A 16,682-nucleotide genomic window follows, 5' to 3' on the forward strand; every position below is an offset into this window, starting at 1 on the left:
TCTGCCATTAGATTAAAGTCCTGCAAAGAAAGCACAGATTGAATGTCTTTCCCTCTTACATGATAGCTATTTTCCTATGTCGTAAAAGCAAACAATATGCATTACATGGACCTAGGGTGATGAAACCACTCAGACCACCTGCTGGGAGGCCCCCCTCACAGCCCCACCCCACAGGAGGCTGCACACCATTCTCCCTGCTGGACCAGAGCCAGCACCAGAATAGCATATCAGAAAGAAACTGGACATACACCACGGACACCGTCTTCGTTTGTTCATCTGAAAACGTGTTCGAGTGCAGAGCATGTCCCAAGACGTGCACTAGGCACTGGTAACGTTAAAGCGGCCCCAGCCACAGGGCAGCTCAGTCCTGGAGAGTCACAACCCATTTGTCTCCAGCAGCTGGGCAGTGGCCACGTCTGAAAGGACCAAGGTAACTCTACGAATGTTACGGTGAGGGAGCGATCGACAAACACGAAAGGGTTGCCATTTCGCGTCCTGTGCTTTTTCCAGAATGTACTGGCTCTGTTAGCGGAACGGAACTTGTTCTATTTTCAAGCGTGGCAAGAATGTATATTCCTCCTGTGTTACCCAGTCATTTCTTATTATCTCCTTAATCCTTAGCATTCTTGAAGATCACGAGTGAAATATTCCTGTTGTATGTTTGACGACGAAGTGCCATCAAAATTCAGCATAGGAAGAATTAAGGGAGACATTACAGGGTCCTAGGTGACTTTCTAGCAAATTAAAGTATAGCCTTTTTAAAGTTTTTATTTAAATTCCAGTTAGTCAACAAACAGTGTACTATTTCAAGCGTATAGTACAGCGATTCAACACTCTGATACATCGCCCTTCGCTCATCATGACGGGCGCACTCCTGGAAGTCCAGTATGCCATCCATTGTGCCACAGAGCCAGGCCAAAGCAGCACTTTTGAAACCCAAGTACTCACCTTACATTTTAGGGTCATGTGCAGAGGGAAAAAAAATTATGCCCCAATTTAGCTTACAAATCTGAATGGAAGTCTGTTAAAGCAAGTTCTAGCTTATGTCGCCCGAGTACACGACTGGCGTCCTCAAGTACGCATCAGGAATTGCCCAGGGGCTCATCTTGTTAAAACTTCGTTCTGTTTTAGCCAGTTTCAAGTAAATCTGCCCAGTTATGTTAGTAATAAAAACCAATAAAGTTGGTGGCCAGTTGGCCTCACAGCGGGGGGCTACCCTACTGTATATTTGGTACTAAGGGGGTTCAAAGGGGTCATGTTTCTGAAAAAAGGCCTAAGGCAGAAGTCTTGAACATTCCCCAAAACACTCACAAGCTTTTTTTGTAATTGGCTCAAAAAGAAAAATTACACATACCTGTTTGTCCTGACTCTTCATCTTGAGAATAAACCTAACAATTCTATATTGCGCCCTTACTATATTGCTAGAAATGTATGAAGCCCCTTTAATGGATTAGCTTATTAATGTTCATAACTTTCCTAGGAGGTTGGTAGTATTTTTAGGCTCAGTTTGGAAATGAAATGGGATGACTGAGTCACTTAGCTAGCATCAAAATCCAGATAATCTGGGGGCGCCTGGGTGGCTCGGTCGGTTAAGCGTCCAACTTTGGATTCTGTGTCTCCCTCTCTGTTCCTGCCCCACTCATGTCTCTCAAAAATAAATGTTTTTTTGTTTTTTTTTTTTTAATCCAGATAATCTGGATCTGAGACAGAAACCTTAGTTTATCTCTAATGGGGTGGGTGAGCATCCATACAGCAAATTAGGTTGCAAGGGGAAAATTTGTGCAATAGTATTCAGGACATCATTATCTGCAGGAGAGTTCATTGATTTGGTGCAGTCAGGTTAGGATGAACTGACCTTGAAGCATTTCATTAGGTAAAAGGGATGAGAGCATTTCTGTTCGTATTAAGCTCTGACAAGTTTAGTGGCTGTTGTTTTTAATCAACTACTCCTACCTGTGTAATCCTCAAGATGCAAGTGTAACTTGTGCGTTGGTGTCCTGATGCCGGTGAAAGCAAATGCAGATCCCTGTGGAGCAACTCTAAACTCACACTTCAAAGTGTTTCCACAAAGATCCAAGGGATCCTAGTTCAGAAGGGAAAGGAGGAGCAGCCTAAGCAAGAATCAACCCAAACAACAGACTGCATAATCAGATTCGCAAAGGCTGCAGATACTCTATGATTTAACAAACAAACAAACAAACAAACAAAAAACCTTGCTAAAGAGATTTCATTCAAGTGGATGCAAGTGGAGGAAATAAGAGCCTATCAAGACATAGAATGTAGGATCAAGAAGGACAAATTCAAAGGACAACCCCTGAAATTCAGAACCCAGTGGGGTGATTACAGCTATCGCGAAGCCGGGGAGTCTGAGGAAGTTACACACAACGCAGGACAGCGCAGCAGCCCGGGTGAAAGAGCTTATACGGGGACTTGGGGACAAGATGGGCAGCGTCACTTCGCTGGTACCCGGGCACAAGCGCGGGGACGCGCGCACGCGCGCGGAGCTCAGGGGCAGGCAGCCCTGCGCCGCGGCAGGCGCGGGATGGCTGCTGCGGCCGCAGCCTCTACGGCGCAACGACCGTGTCCATATGCTCCTGGGACAGGGCGAGGTGACGTTTAAAGTCGGACCAGTGTCGTGGGAGCTGCGGGAACCCGCTCAGGGTGACGTGCGCTGGCGAGCAGCGGCCGTGACAAGCCAGACCGGAAGTGCTCCCTGCCCCGCTCGGCCGAGCTTCCGTCCCGGGGGCGGGCTACCTCTACGTCACGGGCCCCGCGACCCTTAAGTGGTGCCGCGCCGCGGGGCTCGGGCGGGACTTCCGGGCAGCAGAACTTCCGGCCGCTGACTGACGGGCGCAGCCTAGGCAGCGGCAGCAGCAGCAGCATCAGCAGCGGCGGCGGCGGCGGCGGCGGCGCCCGAGCCCTGAGGCGGCGGCGGCGGCGGAGGAGGAGGAGGAGGAGGCGACGGGCCGCGGCCTGCGGACTACGGGCAGCCGGGGCGGGCGGGCGCGCCGGCGGACAGCGGGCCGCGCTGGCGGCGGCGGTGGCCGCGATGATGGAGATCCAGATGGACGAGGGCGGCGGCGTGGTGGTGTACCAGGACGACTACTGCTCCGGCTCGGTGATGTCGGAGCGGGTGTCGGGCCTGGCCGGCTCCATCTACCGCGAGTTCGAGCGCCTCATCCACTGCTACGACGAGGAGGTGGTCAAGGAGCTCATGCCGCTCGTGGTCAACGTGCTGGAGAACCTGGACTCGGTGCTCAGCGAGAACCAGGAGCACGAGGTGGAGCTGGAGCTGCTGCGCGAGGACAACGAGCAGCTGCTCACCCAGTACGAGCGGGAGAAGGCGCTGCGCAAGCAGGCCGAGGAGGTGCGTGGGCCGGGCCGCGGCGCCCGGGGGACCCGCCCCGCCCCGGGGACCCCTTCCCGCCCGGGGGACCCCGCCCCGCGCCGCCAGGGGGACCTGCCCCGCCCGGGCCCCTCCCCCCACCCCCCGCGCCCCTCGGCCGCTCCCCGGGTCCTGACCCCGCTGCTCCAGCCAGCGGCACCAGGCGGCCTGAGCGGCCTGAGCCTCTGGCCAGGCCATTCTGCCCGCTCCACACCCACCTCTCACTCCAGGCGTCCGTTCTCTTGGCCCGTGTGTGTGTTTTTGCGAAGCCGTTTCCTAGACCCCACCCCCCACCCCCCGTTACTGCCTTTGGCTGCTGCCATTCTAAATCCTCCCCGAAACGGGACATCTGGCCTTGGGGTTCTGCGCCCCGAAGCGGGGTGTTGTCCCAACACCTTTCCCTTAGGCCCCAGTGCAGCGACATGGATGAATTTGGTGATTGATGTAAACAGCTAACTGAAGCGGCACCTGGGCTGCTCCTCCGGCACCAGGGGAAAGACCCCAGGTTTCTGGAGGTGACGTCTTTGCCTTGTGGTTCCCTCAGTTGGGAATGTTATTAGCTTAGGTGGAAAAGGCTGAGAAATTTCACCCTGGCTTCTGGGAAATTAAGAGTGGAATTTTGAAATATTTGATTACGTTCTAGGAAACCTCCGTAACCTGGAAATCACTTATTTACGAACAGTTAGAAGAACCATGCGTTGTGGGGAACACCGCTTGACTTACTCATTCGCTCTCAAATGCTTAGTGCCAACTGTGTGCCAGCCCTGGGCGGGTGCAGGGGGTGTGGGTCCCCAGCCCTGCTTTGCCTCTGTGACCTTGTCCACATCGCCTGCCCACTCTGGATTTTGATTTTCCATCAAATGAATCAGATGCTCTAGACAATCTCTAAGCCTCTCTGAGGGTCTTTCATTCTAGGCATTAGGTGATAGTCTTTGATGTATGAATGCGAAGCTGTTTGTTACATGAGCCACATTTCTTTTCAGTTAGTTTGGCTTAGCGCAATTTTTGATGTTAGTATTGAAGTAGAAGATTGTTTGGGTGTTCAGGCTTTTTCTTGAATCGGAGTGGTTTACATTCTAGTTTGGTTCTGAAGTCATTCCTACTCAGGGTAGTTATTTTGCCTTTGGGGTCATACATCTGTCAAGAGGCTGTTGTGTATTGGTTGGGGTATCAGTCTGGCCACTGGTTTAAACTTCTCAACTGGAGGGGGTGCAAGAGCTCATAGGATTTTAGTGCTCAGAGTGGCCCTAACTGGGGAAGGAAGTGGGCCCAAGACGTGGGGGGGCTGGACCAAGGTCACAAGCCCTACAAGAGCCAGGCTGGACCCAGTCTACCCGGACTCCTGGCCTGGTCTCTTCTGTATCATGCTATTGCGAGAGGTCAGAGAGCTGCACCCCCAGAAAAGTGGAGTGCGGGGGGTTACCCTTGCCCGGCCGCGGTGGTGGGGAGTGGCTGCGGCCTCCCCTTCTCTGATTCCTCTCTGCAGCCACGTGATGTCTAACTGATGTTTCCCATAGATGTGTTTTCTTTCTTCCTGTGCCTGTCTGGTCCCCATGGTGGGTGAGAAGAGATGAAAGGGGAAGATCAAGATTGACCACCTTAAGGCTAACAATGATAACCTTCCGGCTTAAAAAATTAGTGAGGTGTGGATTTGGCCTCTGCTCTGCTCTGTGCAGTTCGAGTGCAGCCATGAGTGACTGTGCTTCCTGCCTCCCACTTGCACTCGCCTGGATTACAAGCTGGGGGGTGTGCGTGTGGTCTGCAGGACACTGCCTTTGAGGCCGAGACCCGGCATCGTCCGGCTCTTAAGAGAAGCTGCCTAGAGCTTCCTGAGCAGAAAGCCATGAAGCAGACAAATGCTCAGCTAGCCGGCCCAGGGCTGTGATTAGCTGCTAATAGGACGCCCTTGGAAAGACCTCAGGCCATGTTACAAGTAAAGAAAAAGGCCAAATACTGTAACCATTTTGGCATCCTATCTCATTCCTTAAATCTGCCAGACATTTATTTCCAGTTTTGTGGAAAAGACCACTTCTCTTCTAGGCAGGGAATTGAGATCACAGATGTGTGTCTCCTAACACAGGAGCTGGAACGTCACAGGCTGAGGCACGTTCGTGGCGCAGAGTAGCTCCTGCGTCCCTGGCCACTCTGCTCAAGAAGGCTTAGTCACAGCTGGGTAACCTGAGCCACTGTAGCCTTCCAAGCAGACAGAATCTGCAGGTTTTGTGTAAAAAGCCTTGAGCAGAGCAACTACCCATGTCCCCCTACTGCTGCCCGTAATCACTGCAGCCAGGGATTGCGAGCATGCTCTGGTTCTGGCATGGCTCATTTGGTGGGAGCGAGGGCGGCTAGAGACGGTGGGGGCCAAGCAGCGGGGCCAAGCCCTGGAGTCCACATGGGCTTGAGCACCAGCCCTGCGCTTGGGAGCTGTGCTCGCATCGCCTGGTGTGCCCCTTTCCGGCCGCAGTGGCCACCTCTGTAGGGCAAGCGGCTTGCCAGCTGCGAAGTTCTTTTCCTACCAAGCGCCAAGTCTCCTCGTTGGCTGTCATTTGCCTGGAGAACTGCGGCGAGGCAGATTTAGTTGAGTCAGGGGAGAGCGCCTCGGTGGATTTGCAGACGGCAAGCGCTGGGCATCTCGGTCTCTGATTGTGTGGGGTTTGCCCTTGGAATTGAGATCTCGGAGTCCTGCTCAAGCTTGTGCAGCTAAGCGGACCTATTGCTGGCTCTAAAATTTCTGCAGAGACCTTAAAAATGCTGAATCTTTATCTGATTGACAGGAAGTTGTTTTTTAAGTCCACCAAGTTCCTTCCTGTTAGGAAGGGTGGCGGTGGGCAGTTGGGTGAGAGCACCACAGAGCGAGTAGTTGCCCACCCAGTGTGACTTGAGGGAGGAACAGGCAGAGGGCTCCCCGGGGCGGGGCAGGGCTCGGCTCAGGCACGCAGTTCATAGGAGGAAAAACAGTCGTTTTTCGGCCAGATGTGAGTTTGATAGCCGTTACTTGCATCAAAATCATCTTCGCCCTAAAGAGACTACTCGTTGTGCCCCCAACTCATTCAAGGCAACTAACGTGTGCCGATGCCTGGGCATTTGGTGCTACCAAAGGAAGGCATCCGACGGGAAGAAAGTTTTGCCCCAAACTGTTTCTGGTTCTATAAAAGTAATTTATTTCTCGGGAGAACATTTGGATAGGATTAAGCTGGATCCACTCTGTAGAGACGATCGTTTTGCCTCTTCTCATAAGTGAATTAATGCACTGAATCAGAAGCTTTTCTTCTTGTTTCCCAGATGACAAATAGTAAATTCGCTGCTGCTTGGACAAGGCATGTCATCTTCTGATTTTGCCACGTTGTAATGTTAAAAGCAGTTTTTAAAAGCCTGTAAGTTTTTTTTTAGATAAAGCCATTAAGATTTAGTGGCCAGTACTGCCTCTCCCGGTTACTTCTAAAGGCTGGCCCGCTGTAGCTGTCCTGAGTCTCCCAGAGAACCACCGGATCGCCCTTAAATATGCAGACAGGTTGGGGCGTTCCCCGGGCAGAGCAAACGTGTGGAAGGTGCCCACTTCGGTCTGCTGGCCTCTGGGCCCACAGCCCTGCCACCTGCCTGTCCTGCCGTGTCAGGAACCCTCCGGGCCCGGTGGCGGCGGCTAGACAGCGGGGTCAAGGACTGGTACAAGTTAGTGTGAGTTCTTCCCAAGCGAGGGCTTCTTTTTTTTTTTTTTTTTTTTTTTTTTTTTAATTTTTTTTTTAACGTTTATTTATTTTTGAGACAGAGAGAGACAGAGCATGAACGGGGGAGGGTCAGAGAGAGAGGGAGACACAGAATCTGAAGCAGGCTCCAGGCTCTGAGCCATCAGCCCAGAGCCCGACGCGGGGCTCGAACTCACGGACCCGTGAGATCGTGACCTGAGCTGAAGTCGGAGGCTTAACCGACTGAGCCACCCAGGCGCCCCGAGGGCTTCTTTTTTAATGTATGTTTGTTTGTTTGTTTGTTTATAATGTTTTCAGTTTGTTTTTGAGAAGGACAGAGAGCACAAGCATGGGAGGGACAAAGAGAGAGAGAGAGAGACACAGAATCTGCAGCAGATTCCAAGCTTTGAGCTGTCAGCAAAAACCCCGACACGGGGCTCGAACTCCCAGAACTGGGGGATCATGACCTGAGGCGAAGTCGGATGCTAAATTAAAATTAATACCTGGGGTTTTTTTTAATGGTATTAATTTAATTTTTTTTAATGAGCTCTGCCCCTCCCCCCCCACACGGGGCTGAAACTCACAACCCCTGAAGTCAAGAGTCACATTCTCTACCAGCTGAGCCAGCCAGGCACCCCGCTGGGTTTTTTATTTTTAAGTTTTCTAAAACTTGCTGTTTTGGAACCATTTATAGAGGGTGCGCAAATAATACTCTGCGTACATTCCCAAATAGGAGCACTTTTCTACCTTGTTCTTTTTATTTGCAAACTTTTTAATGTTTATTTATTTTTGAGAGAGAGGGCACATGTACGCGGTAGCAGGGCGCGGGGAGGGAAAGAGAGAATCCCAAACGCGGGGCTGGGTCTCACCAACTATGACTGCGAGATCATGACCTGAGCCACGAGTCAGAGGCTTAATGACTGAGCCCCCCGCGCGCCCCCTGCACTGCTTTTCTCTCTCTCCATCCCTCCTCCTCACTCTGCCAACAACTCCGGGGTCCCGCTGGTCCTCTCTCCTGGATCGGTTCCTCGCTTTCTACTTTTTGAGACTGTCACAGGCCCCTGGTTTTGCAGGACGCTCCTCGGTTTGGCTTTCACGTGACCGCGTGACCGGGTTCAGGACAGCAGAGAGCCCCCAGAGGTGACGTCACGCACTTCCCGGGGTCCCTGAAATCCTTGCTGTGTACAAGATGGGTGTCGGGCAGAGGCACACGAGCGCAGGACAGGGCCCTCTCTCAGGTCCCATTCATTGTGAGGGTGGAGCTGCAGCGGACAGCCAGGGGCGCCATCAGCGGCAGGGCCACTGTGCCTTTTCGGGCACGGGTTTCCTGTGCTCTGGGAAAGGTCAGGACGTTACCTCCCAAGCCCCACACTCACTGAGTCCTGGCCATTCTTGTGGCCTGACTTTAGGTTTCCCGTGCTTTTTTGGTCTCCTTTGCCACGGTCCTGGTTCCAGTCGGCATCGTCACGCTGGCCTGCCAGCCTCTCTCCCTGTCCCAACCCCTCCTCCACCAGAGGGGACTTTTCCAAAGGCACGTCCCATCCGGGCCTGCACCCACCCGTGTCCTCGTTCACCAGAGCCTCCTGAGTGCCAGGCTCGGCTGCAGGCTCTGGGGATTAGGTCTGGGAGGGGGAAGGTAGGGGGGGAGATGCTGCTCTATGTTCCCGTGCAGTGGGGGCACGGGATGCGGGGTGAAAAGTGGGGACGGGACTACTCTGGGTAGAGGGACAGAGACGACACCCCATCCCCGTGCTTGAACCGGCCAGGCCCACCTCACTCTGGCCGGCTCCCTGCACCACGCTCTGCTCCCCCCACGCTGCCCCTCTGCATGGTCTTCCAGTCCCCGTGCACCCCTGCCTCCCCAGCGTCCGGCGCAGGGGCTTTGTGGACACATCCAGATGCTGGGCGCTTGGATGGATGAGTGCCCGACCAGAGGGAGGGGCCCTGTCGCCCCAGTCGGCCCACGCCACACCTCCCACCCTACCCGGGAGTGGGCCCCGCCCTTGCGCATGAGGATGAGGGAAGCGGCCTTCCTCTGCCTCAGTGCACACCACACCCAACCGTCCTTCTAGTTCCCGGAGGGCAAGGCCTCCACCACTGAGTCTACGGGGCAGCTGTCCGGTTCAATAGCCAGTGACCACATGGGATCACTGACACTGCACAGGTGGCTCAGGCCGCAGGGGAAGTGAGTTCTTACTTTAGGTCACTTTAATTCCCGTAAACAGCCACAGCATCAGCGGCCCCGCCCCGGGGCAGGCAGGGCAGGCAGGGCAGGCAGGAGGCATCCCCTTACACAGCCTCGGGCCAGAAAGGGAGCCGCTGGCAGGGATTGTGGTCCGAAAGAGGAGAGCACCCAGAGCAGGAGGATTGGACACAGGAGACCAGACAGAAGCAAAACATTGTGACATAAGCAACAACAGAGGAATGCCAGCTGTTCGGGAAAGAGCAGGAGATGAGGGAATTCTTGAAAGGCTGGGAAGAACCTGTCAAGAGATCACCAGCGCCTACAAAATGGCTGGCGTCACAGCCCAGGTGGAGATCTGGGACCCCGGCCGCGTCTTCCCTTCTCTGCTTTTCTTTCTAACAGCTTCACCAAGGTGCACGCGCTACACTGTATGCGTTTGTGCAGTGTGGCGAGTGTTGACCTGTTCACACCCAGAAACCGTCCCCGCGGTCAGGGTGACGATGGTCGCCACCATCCCTGAAGTTTCCTTCTGCCCCTCAGTGGCCTCTCCCTGCGTCCCCCGCCCCCAGGGAACCACTGATCCGCTTTCCGTCACAGTAGATTAGTTTGCGTTTTCTAGAACTTTATATAAATAGAATCGTGCAGCGTTTTGGTCTTTTTTTGGTCCGGCGTCTTTCTGTGTAATGACTTTGAGACTCATCCCCTCCCCTTACTGCTGAGCTGGCCCCGTTGTCCGTCCCGCCCGTGCCGGTGAAGTGGGGAGGTGCATTTGTCCGCGGCCCAAGGCCCTGCTGCTGTAGCTTGGGACAGGCCAGCCCGGGAGCCCCTGCCTGCGGGGGTCCTGGGGAGACACCCCGAACCCAGGAGAGGCCACGAGCAGTGGGTGGCTGACTGCAGATACTTGGAGCCCGCGTAGTCATCACCTCTTATGGCCAGGAGATTTGGGGAATGCCAGATCAGGTGGGGACAGGTCCTTGTCCCCGAGGACTACCCCTTGTTCGGGAGGCCTTGTGGGGCAAAGGCTGGCAAGTTTAGATTCCGATTGTCAATAGCGACAGGTTCAGAGCGACACGTCTCATGAGAGTCTCTGGGCTCCCGTCCCCAGGAACTCTGCGCGCTGTCCAGATGCCCTGCTGCTTCATGGGTCCTTCCCCGGCCTTCCCAGCCCCCTCCTCAGCACTGTGGAAGCCCGTGGGTGCCTGCTCACGCGTGTGGCTCAGGGTCTCTGTCACACCTGCCGCGTTCATTTCTAGACAGCAGCCCCCTGTGCCCACGGAACGGCCAGACAGAGTGCCCCTGGCACACGTGCTCTCAGCCTCGCAGGAGCAGGGGCCAGGGACGAACGGGGCAGGCAAGCACGTGCAAGGAGCCGGGCACACCCCTGAGAGAGACTCGGCCATCTGTCCCAGGCTGGGACAGTCAGGCTCTTAGTTTTGTCTTCCCTTCCTTCGGTCCCACGTTACCACCCACGTCAGGTATTTTATGTATCTGGTGTGTGTGTTTTATAGCATATACTTAACATATAAAGTATATGTTAATACTTAGTATGTAAACACATCCATAAAAATCTTTTTTGAGACATAAAAATAAAGATATTTTTCCTGTCTTGCCAATCCTTAGAAGTCAGTGTGAATTAAACCATCGCCATTTGTTGGGATTCGGTTCAGGCGGATGCTAAACCAGTGGTCCCTGTGACATGAATGTGAGAAACTTCTGCTTTTTCTGTGAATCCAGCCTGATTCTTGGATTCCTGCACGGCCTGGCCCCCCACAGGTGTGCGTCCTACCAGAATGCAAAAGTGCACTTTCCTCTCTCACCCTGTGGGCCACCCCCTGGGCTCGGCGGGCCGGTACCTGGGGGTAACTTCCCGGCTGCTCCGCTCCGCTGCCCGCACTGCGTTTCATGGTCTACGTGGTGACACCGTTGGAAAGCAAGCTGTAAAAGAACATCTGTGGTGTGAGGTCTTAGGGATTCATCGCCCCAGGGAGAGCCCGGTAAACATTTCATGAATGCCATCACCGTACAGGGGGTCAGCCTCCAGGAGAAGGGCGCCTCCCCCTGTGCATGAAGTCTGTGCCCAGCACCCCAACTGTTTACTGCCCTGCCTGCCTGAAAGTCCAAAAAAGAGGACTTTTTTTGGAAACCTACTCTATTCCTGCACCACCCCAGAAGGAATTAAATGATGACTGATGCAAAAAAACAAGGTCTTTGATTTCTGTTGGGTTCATTTTTTTTTTCTTTTAATGTTTATTTATTTTTGAGAGGGAGAGAGAGACTTTGAGCAGGGGAGGGGTAAAGAGCAAGGGAGACACAGAATCAGAAGCAAGCTCAAGGCTCTGAGCTGTCAGCACAGAGCCTGACTCAGGGCTCCAACCCATGAACTGTGAGAACCGTGACCAGAGCTGGAGTCGGATGCTTAATTGACTGAGTCACCCAGGCGCCCCTGGATTCTCTTCTAACAAACCAGCCAGAGTTGAATTATTTCCTGTGTATGACCCTGCCCTAAAGGACACATATGAGGGAAGGATTAGATTGAATATGTTAACTTACTTTGCCATTAAAATAACCTTGTGTTATGGAAGTTGCCAGAATTAATGATTACGTTATAAAAAGTGTTTACCTGATAATCTCTCTTGCGTTCTGGGAATTAGGGATACTGATTTCTGCTGTGTTTTTAATTTTATATTTGACACAAAAGGTCGTTTTACTTCTTACCTTTGCTTTTATGGATACACTGGGATGAATGACCTCATTCCATGGAACACTGAGGAAATTCTCTGGCTCTGAGTTAGAAAGAGGCCGCGCTCAGGTTATTTCAGTGTGTGTCTTGAAATTCACCTGAAAGCAAATTCGAAAACCAAAGTTGAGTTTAACTTTTTTTTAATGTTTATTTCTTTTTGAGAGACAGAGACAGAGACAGCGCAAGCAGGGGAGGGAGAGTGACAGAGGGAGACCCAGAGTCCAAAGCAGGCTCCAGACTCTGAGCTGTCAGCCCAAAGCCCAACACAGGGCTCAAACTCACAGACCATGCGATCATGACCTGAGCTGAAGTTGGATGCTTAACCGACTGACCCCCCAGGCACCCCTAGTTCCACTTTAAAACAGAGCACTTTGTTCACGGGAGAGAGGGGGCAGACTCCTTAAAACAAATCGAAAAAGAGAATTGTGTGGTCTCTTGGTATTTAGAAGTGCGCATTCAGTGTTTGATGTCTAGATGCTGAGAATAGGACGCGTTTTCCTCAACTGTGTGTTGGCCAGTCCTTGCTCTTTGGGGCGCTCAAAAGACTTGTCACAAGAGTGACCGTAAACACTGTGCGTTATCCTGTGCGTCGTCATATTTTGAGGAGACTTGGTTAGACAGATGGTTAACTTCAAATGCCCTCAAACCGTGGTACGTATAGTCAGCACGTGCACCGAGTTTTCACTCTGCTGCAGTCACGCCTTCCGGACATCTTTGGGCCTGAGATGCTACTATGTGTAGAGTGGGTTCAGGTGGGAGATTTTTGTTTTTGTGTCTTCGGTACCATGCAGACCCACACGGCCCAAATGCTGACGGCCAAATTTTTATTCATGTCAGTTGTAGTCATATTTTGTAACAGATTCTTTTTTTCTTTTTTCATTTTTTTTTTTTTTTTAACATTTATCTTTATTTTTGAGACAGAGACAGAGCATGAGCGGGGGAGAGGCAGAGAGAGAGGGAGACACAGAATGAGAAGCAGGCTCCAGGCTCTGAGCTGTCAGCACAGAGCCCGACGCGGGGCTCGAACTCATCAACTGCGAGATCATGACACGAGCCAAAGTCGGGTGTTCAACTGACTGAGCCACCCAGGCGCCCCACAGATTCTTTTTTTTTTAATGTTTGCTGATTTATTTTGAGAGAGAAAGCCTGCATATGAGCTCCTGTTGAGTGGGGGAGGGGCACAGAGAGAGGGAGAGAGAGCATCCCAAGCGGGCTCCACCCTGTCAGCCCAGAGCCCAAAGCAGGGCTCGAACTCACAGACCGTTAGATCATGACCTGAGCTGAGATCAAGAGTCAGATTCTTAACTGCCTGAGCCACCCAGGCGCCCCTCGTCAGATCCTACTTTTAAAATTTTGGAAGATTTTCTTTACAGACTTTACTTATTCTCCACCCTACCCTGTCTGCCAGCACTGAAAAATCTTGATTCCCTTAAATCTAAACTAAGTGGTATCTAATTAAAAATATTTTCTGCTTTTTCGAAGCCATCTATTGAATTTGGGGTGACTTTGCTCACCCAGATGATACAGTGTCCTGCTACCACCCCTCCCCCACGTGGCCCACCCCTGTGCCCGGGGAGCTGGGGTTGGCAGCCTCCTTGCTTCTCTCCTGAGCTCGCTGCCAGCCAGGGCGCCCCCGCCTTCTCCCTCACTTGTCCAGATGACGTGCGCTTCTTCCCAAGTCTAGCTCTGAGCGTGTCCTGCTGAAGCGCAAAGATTCAGTGCGGCGTCTCGGCCAGGCACTGTTCCTCCACGTTATTTGTTCCCTCTAGTATTTGGTGAAGATTCCATTGCGTGTTCTATTTCGGGTGAATGGCGGGCTTGTGCTGTTGTTGACCAGAGTTACTTTAATGACACTGAAATAATTCCTTCAAGAGGGGAAGAGAGGAGGATTTCTTGCAAGCTGTCCGTGCCACGTCGTGTCTGTAGTGCTGTCACGGACCCGGAGGCCTTGCGGGGCCCCCAGTCGGTCCTGGCTGGTAGGGTGCCGACGTCGGGGAGCCCAGGAACAGGGGCTCCCCGCCGCACACGCCGTGGTCCAGAAGCCAGCGTGGAGAGCGTGGGCCCGAGGCCGGGGTCCTCGCATCTGCTGGTGGTCACTTGGGCTCACCCGAGGAGCTGCTGCACGTGAGCGCCCACACGCCTTTGAGCAGGGGTGCGAGAGGGTGGAAGACACCCATCCCTGAGGATGGAGCGGTTGCCGCCCCGTAGGGCCGTTCCTTGCGCACAGGGCTCCACGCAGCCCGAGAACCACGGGTGCCCGGCTTGCCCACCGTGGGCTCTGTGTCCCTGCCCCTGCGTGCCCTTTGCCTTTTTCCTTAAGGATGCCCGTGTTCACAGCTTCGCTTGGTGCTTGCTCCTGGTCAGTGTCTCCATCCTTCCCGACGCTGAAAGCTGTAACGTGCCAAGGTCAGAGGACTTCTGCTGCGGTCTGGTTTGGGGCTGGCTTCATCGGGAATCTGCGGACACGTCGGTGGTTGTGTTCCACGGCAAAGCTTTCTGGCACTGGCACTTAGGTTGATTTTAATGATCACCTATTGGGGGTGGGGGCTCCCGGGCGGATCAGTCAGTTAAGTGTCCGACTTCGGCTCAGGTCATGATCTCATGGTTCGTGGGTTCGAGCCACACATCAGACTCTGCTGACACCTTAGAGCCTAGAGCCTGCTTTGGATTCTGTTGTCTCCCTCTCTCTCTGCCCCTCCCCTGCTTGCTCTCTGTCTGTCTCTCAAAAATAGACGTTAAAAATTTTTAATCATCACCTATCAGGATACACTTAAGAAAGTCTGTCTTGAGCTTCGTAAGAACCTGGGAAGGACAGCTTTCTGACATGGTCTTTAGTTTGGAAATCCCGTAGCTGGTTTCCACATGTCAAGTGCAAGCAACACGTGATGAAATAGAGACGGGCGGTTGTCACGAAGTGGCCCCTTCTTTGTGTGAAACCACAGTGGTGCCGCTGGCCCCGGGTGGGGTCGGTGTAAAGGAAAGGAGAATTTTCCGTCTTCTGTCAAACAGCCCTTGACGGGCTCGCGATGACTTTTCTCTTCATCCCAGCCCTGAGGACTTGGTCACCAAAAACCGGGACCCCTTCCCGAGGTGCAGAGAGCTGGTGCTTACAGACAGGGAAACTGCTTCTTCAAAAATAAATACAGAAATGACTCCAGACGGTGCTCTATCACGGCGGACGTGGTAGAGTGTTTCTGGATGTAGAAAGGAGCTCCACTCTAGAAGGATGAGCAAGTGGGAATAACCAAGAAAACGTTGAAAGGGGACTTGAGAGGATGAGTGTGGAACAGGTATGGAAGGGTAACGTAACAGTCCACGTTCAGAAAGCCCCCTGGTACTGGCTCACAGACAGACCGAAATCTCTACTAGGGTTTTGCCTGTGACAAAGGTGGCATTTCAAAGCAACGGGACAGGAGAGACCATTACGTCAACTGGCTCAGTGTGCACACCCAGCCGCATCCTGGGGCGCATCTGTAGCCTGTGAGACAGACTCGAGCAGGCACAGTAGAAGTCCTCGCAGATCACGGAGAGCAGTGAGGACACGGTCGTAGGACGCTGGGCCAGGAGGTAGCGAGCTGCTCGGGGAAGAGGTCCAGTATGTACCCGGTCGGTTTGTGGGAAGTGTTCACTAGCAGAGTCAGCAGGGAACTGAAAGCCGGGACGATCGTGGCCGGTCGCTTTCCCACGCGTGCGGCCGGCAGCGTTCTGGTGAAGCTCTGTGCCGAGGCAGGGGGGGGCTCTGGGAAGGGCTGCTGCCCTAGCCCCGGGGGAGCCGGAGCTGGGCGACCCTGCCGAAGGGTCGTCAGCCGAGTGCGACCCCAGGACCACAGCCTTTGAGAGCAGGTAGCCATCGTGCCTTTGCGCAGGCGGTGACCCCAATAACGGGCGTGTGCGAGCAGCCCGGAAGCCCCGACAGTGGGTAATCAACGGGACGGAGTCTGCTCTGCACGCACCGTTTCTCACGGCGGAGGTGGTAGAGTGTTTCTGGATGTAGAAAGAAGCTCCGCCCGAAGCCACCGAGTAAATCAGGCCACGCGACCCTGCGTACAAGAGATTGCGCGTCTGCCCTGTGCACCCACACCCACACACATCTGGAAGAACACCTCCTAATCTTAAACCGACTCCAGAGGGTAGAATTGTGGTTTCTTGAAAACAGCCTTCTTTTTACTTCACGCTCTCACCTGATTTTCCTACAAAAGCACATGTTGTTTACATTTCATTCTTCTCTTTTTTTTTTTTTAAATTGAGAGAGGGATACAGAGCATGAGCAGGGAGGGACGGAGGGAAAGAAAGATCCCAAGCAGGCTCCACACTCAGCATGGAGCCCAGCGTGGGGCTCGATCCCACGACCCTGGGCTCATAACCTGAGCCGAAATCAGGAGTTGCCCACTCAACCGACTGAGCCACCCAGGCGCCCCTACGTTTCATTCTTTTCATAATTTAAAAAAAAATTTTTTTTAATGTTTATTATTTAGAGACAGAGACAGAGCATGAGCATGGGAGAGGCAGAGAGAGGAGGAGACACAGAATACGAAGCAGGCTCCAGGCTCTGCGCTGTCAGCACAGAGCACGACGCGGGGCTCGGACCCACAAACCGTGAGATCGTGACCCGAGTCGAAGTCGGGTGCTTAATCGACTGAGCCGCCCAGGTGCCCCAACATAATTTTTTTTTAAGTAATGGGAATTAAA

At 53.3% G+C, this 16,682-nt stretch overlaps 1 protein-coding gene across 4 annotated transcripts in view; it reads left to right on the forward strand.

Moving 5' to 3' along the window:
- Positions 1-2,791: 2,791 nt before the first annotated feature.
- Positions 2,792-16,682, forward strand: part of MAPK8IP3 (mitogen-activated protein kinase 8 interacting protein 3) — a 48,004-nt gene continuing 34,113 nt past the window's right edge. For all 4 annotated transcript variants that reach the window (XM_049637253.1, XM_049637250.1, XM_049637252.1 and 1 more), the window contains exon 1: positions 2,792-3,367. In XM_049637253.1, coding sequence (XP_049493210.1) covers positions 3,050-3,367 — 318 coding nt within the window. In that variant the 5' untranslated portion in view covers positions 2,792-3,049. The remainder of the gene's footprint in view (positions 3,368-16,682) is intronic.

Source organism: Panthera uncia, chromosome E1 (assembly GCF_023721935.1).
Source record: "Panthera uncia isolate 11264 chromosome E1, Puncia_PCG_1.0, whole genome shotgun sequence".
Taxonomy (NCBI): Eukaryota; Metazoa; Chordata; class Mammalia; order Carnivora; family Felidae; genus Panthera; species Panthera uncia.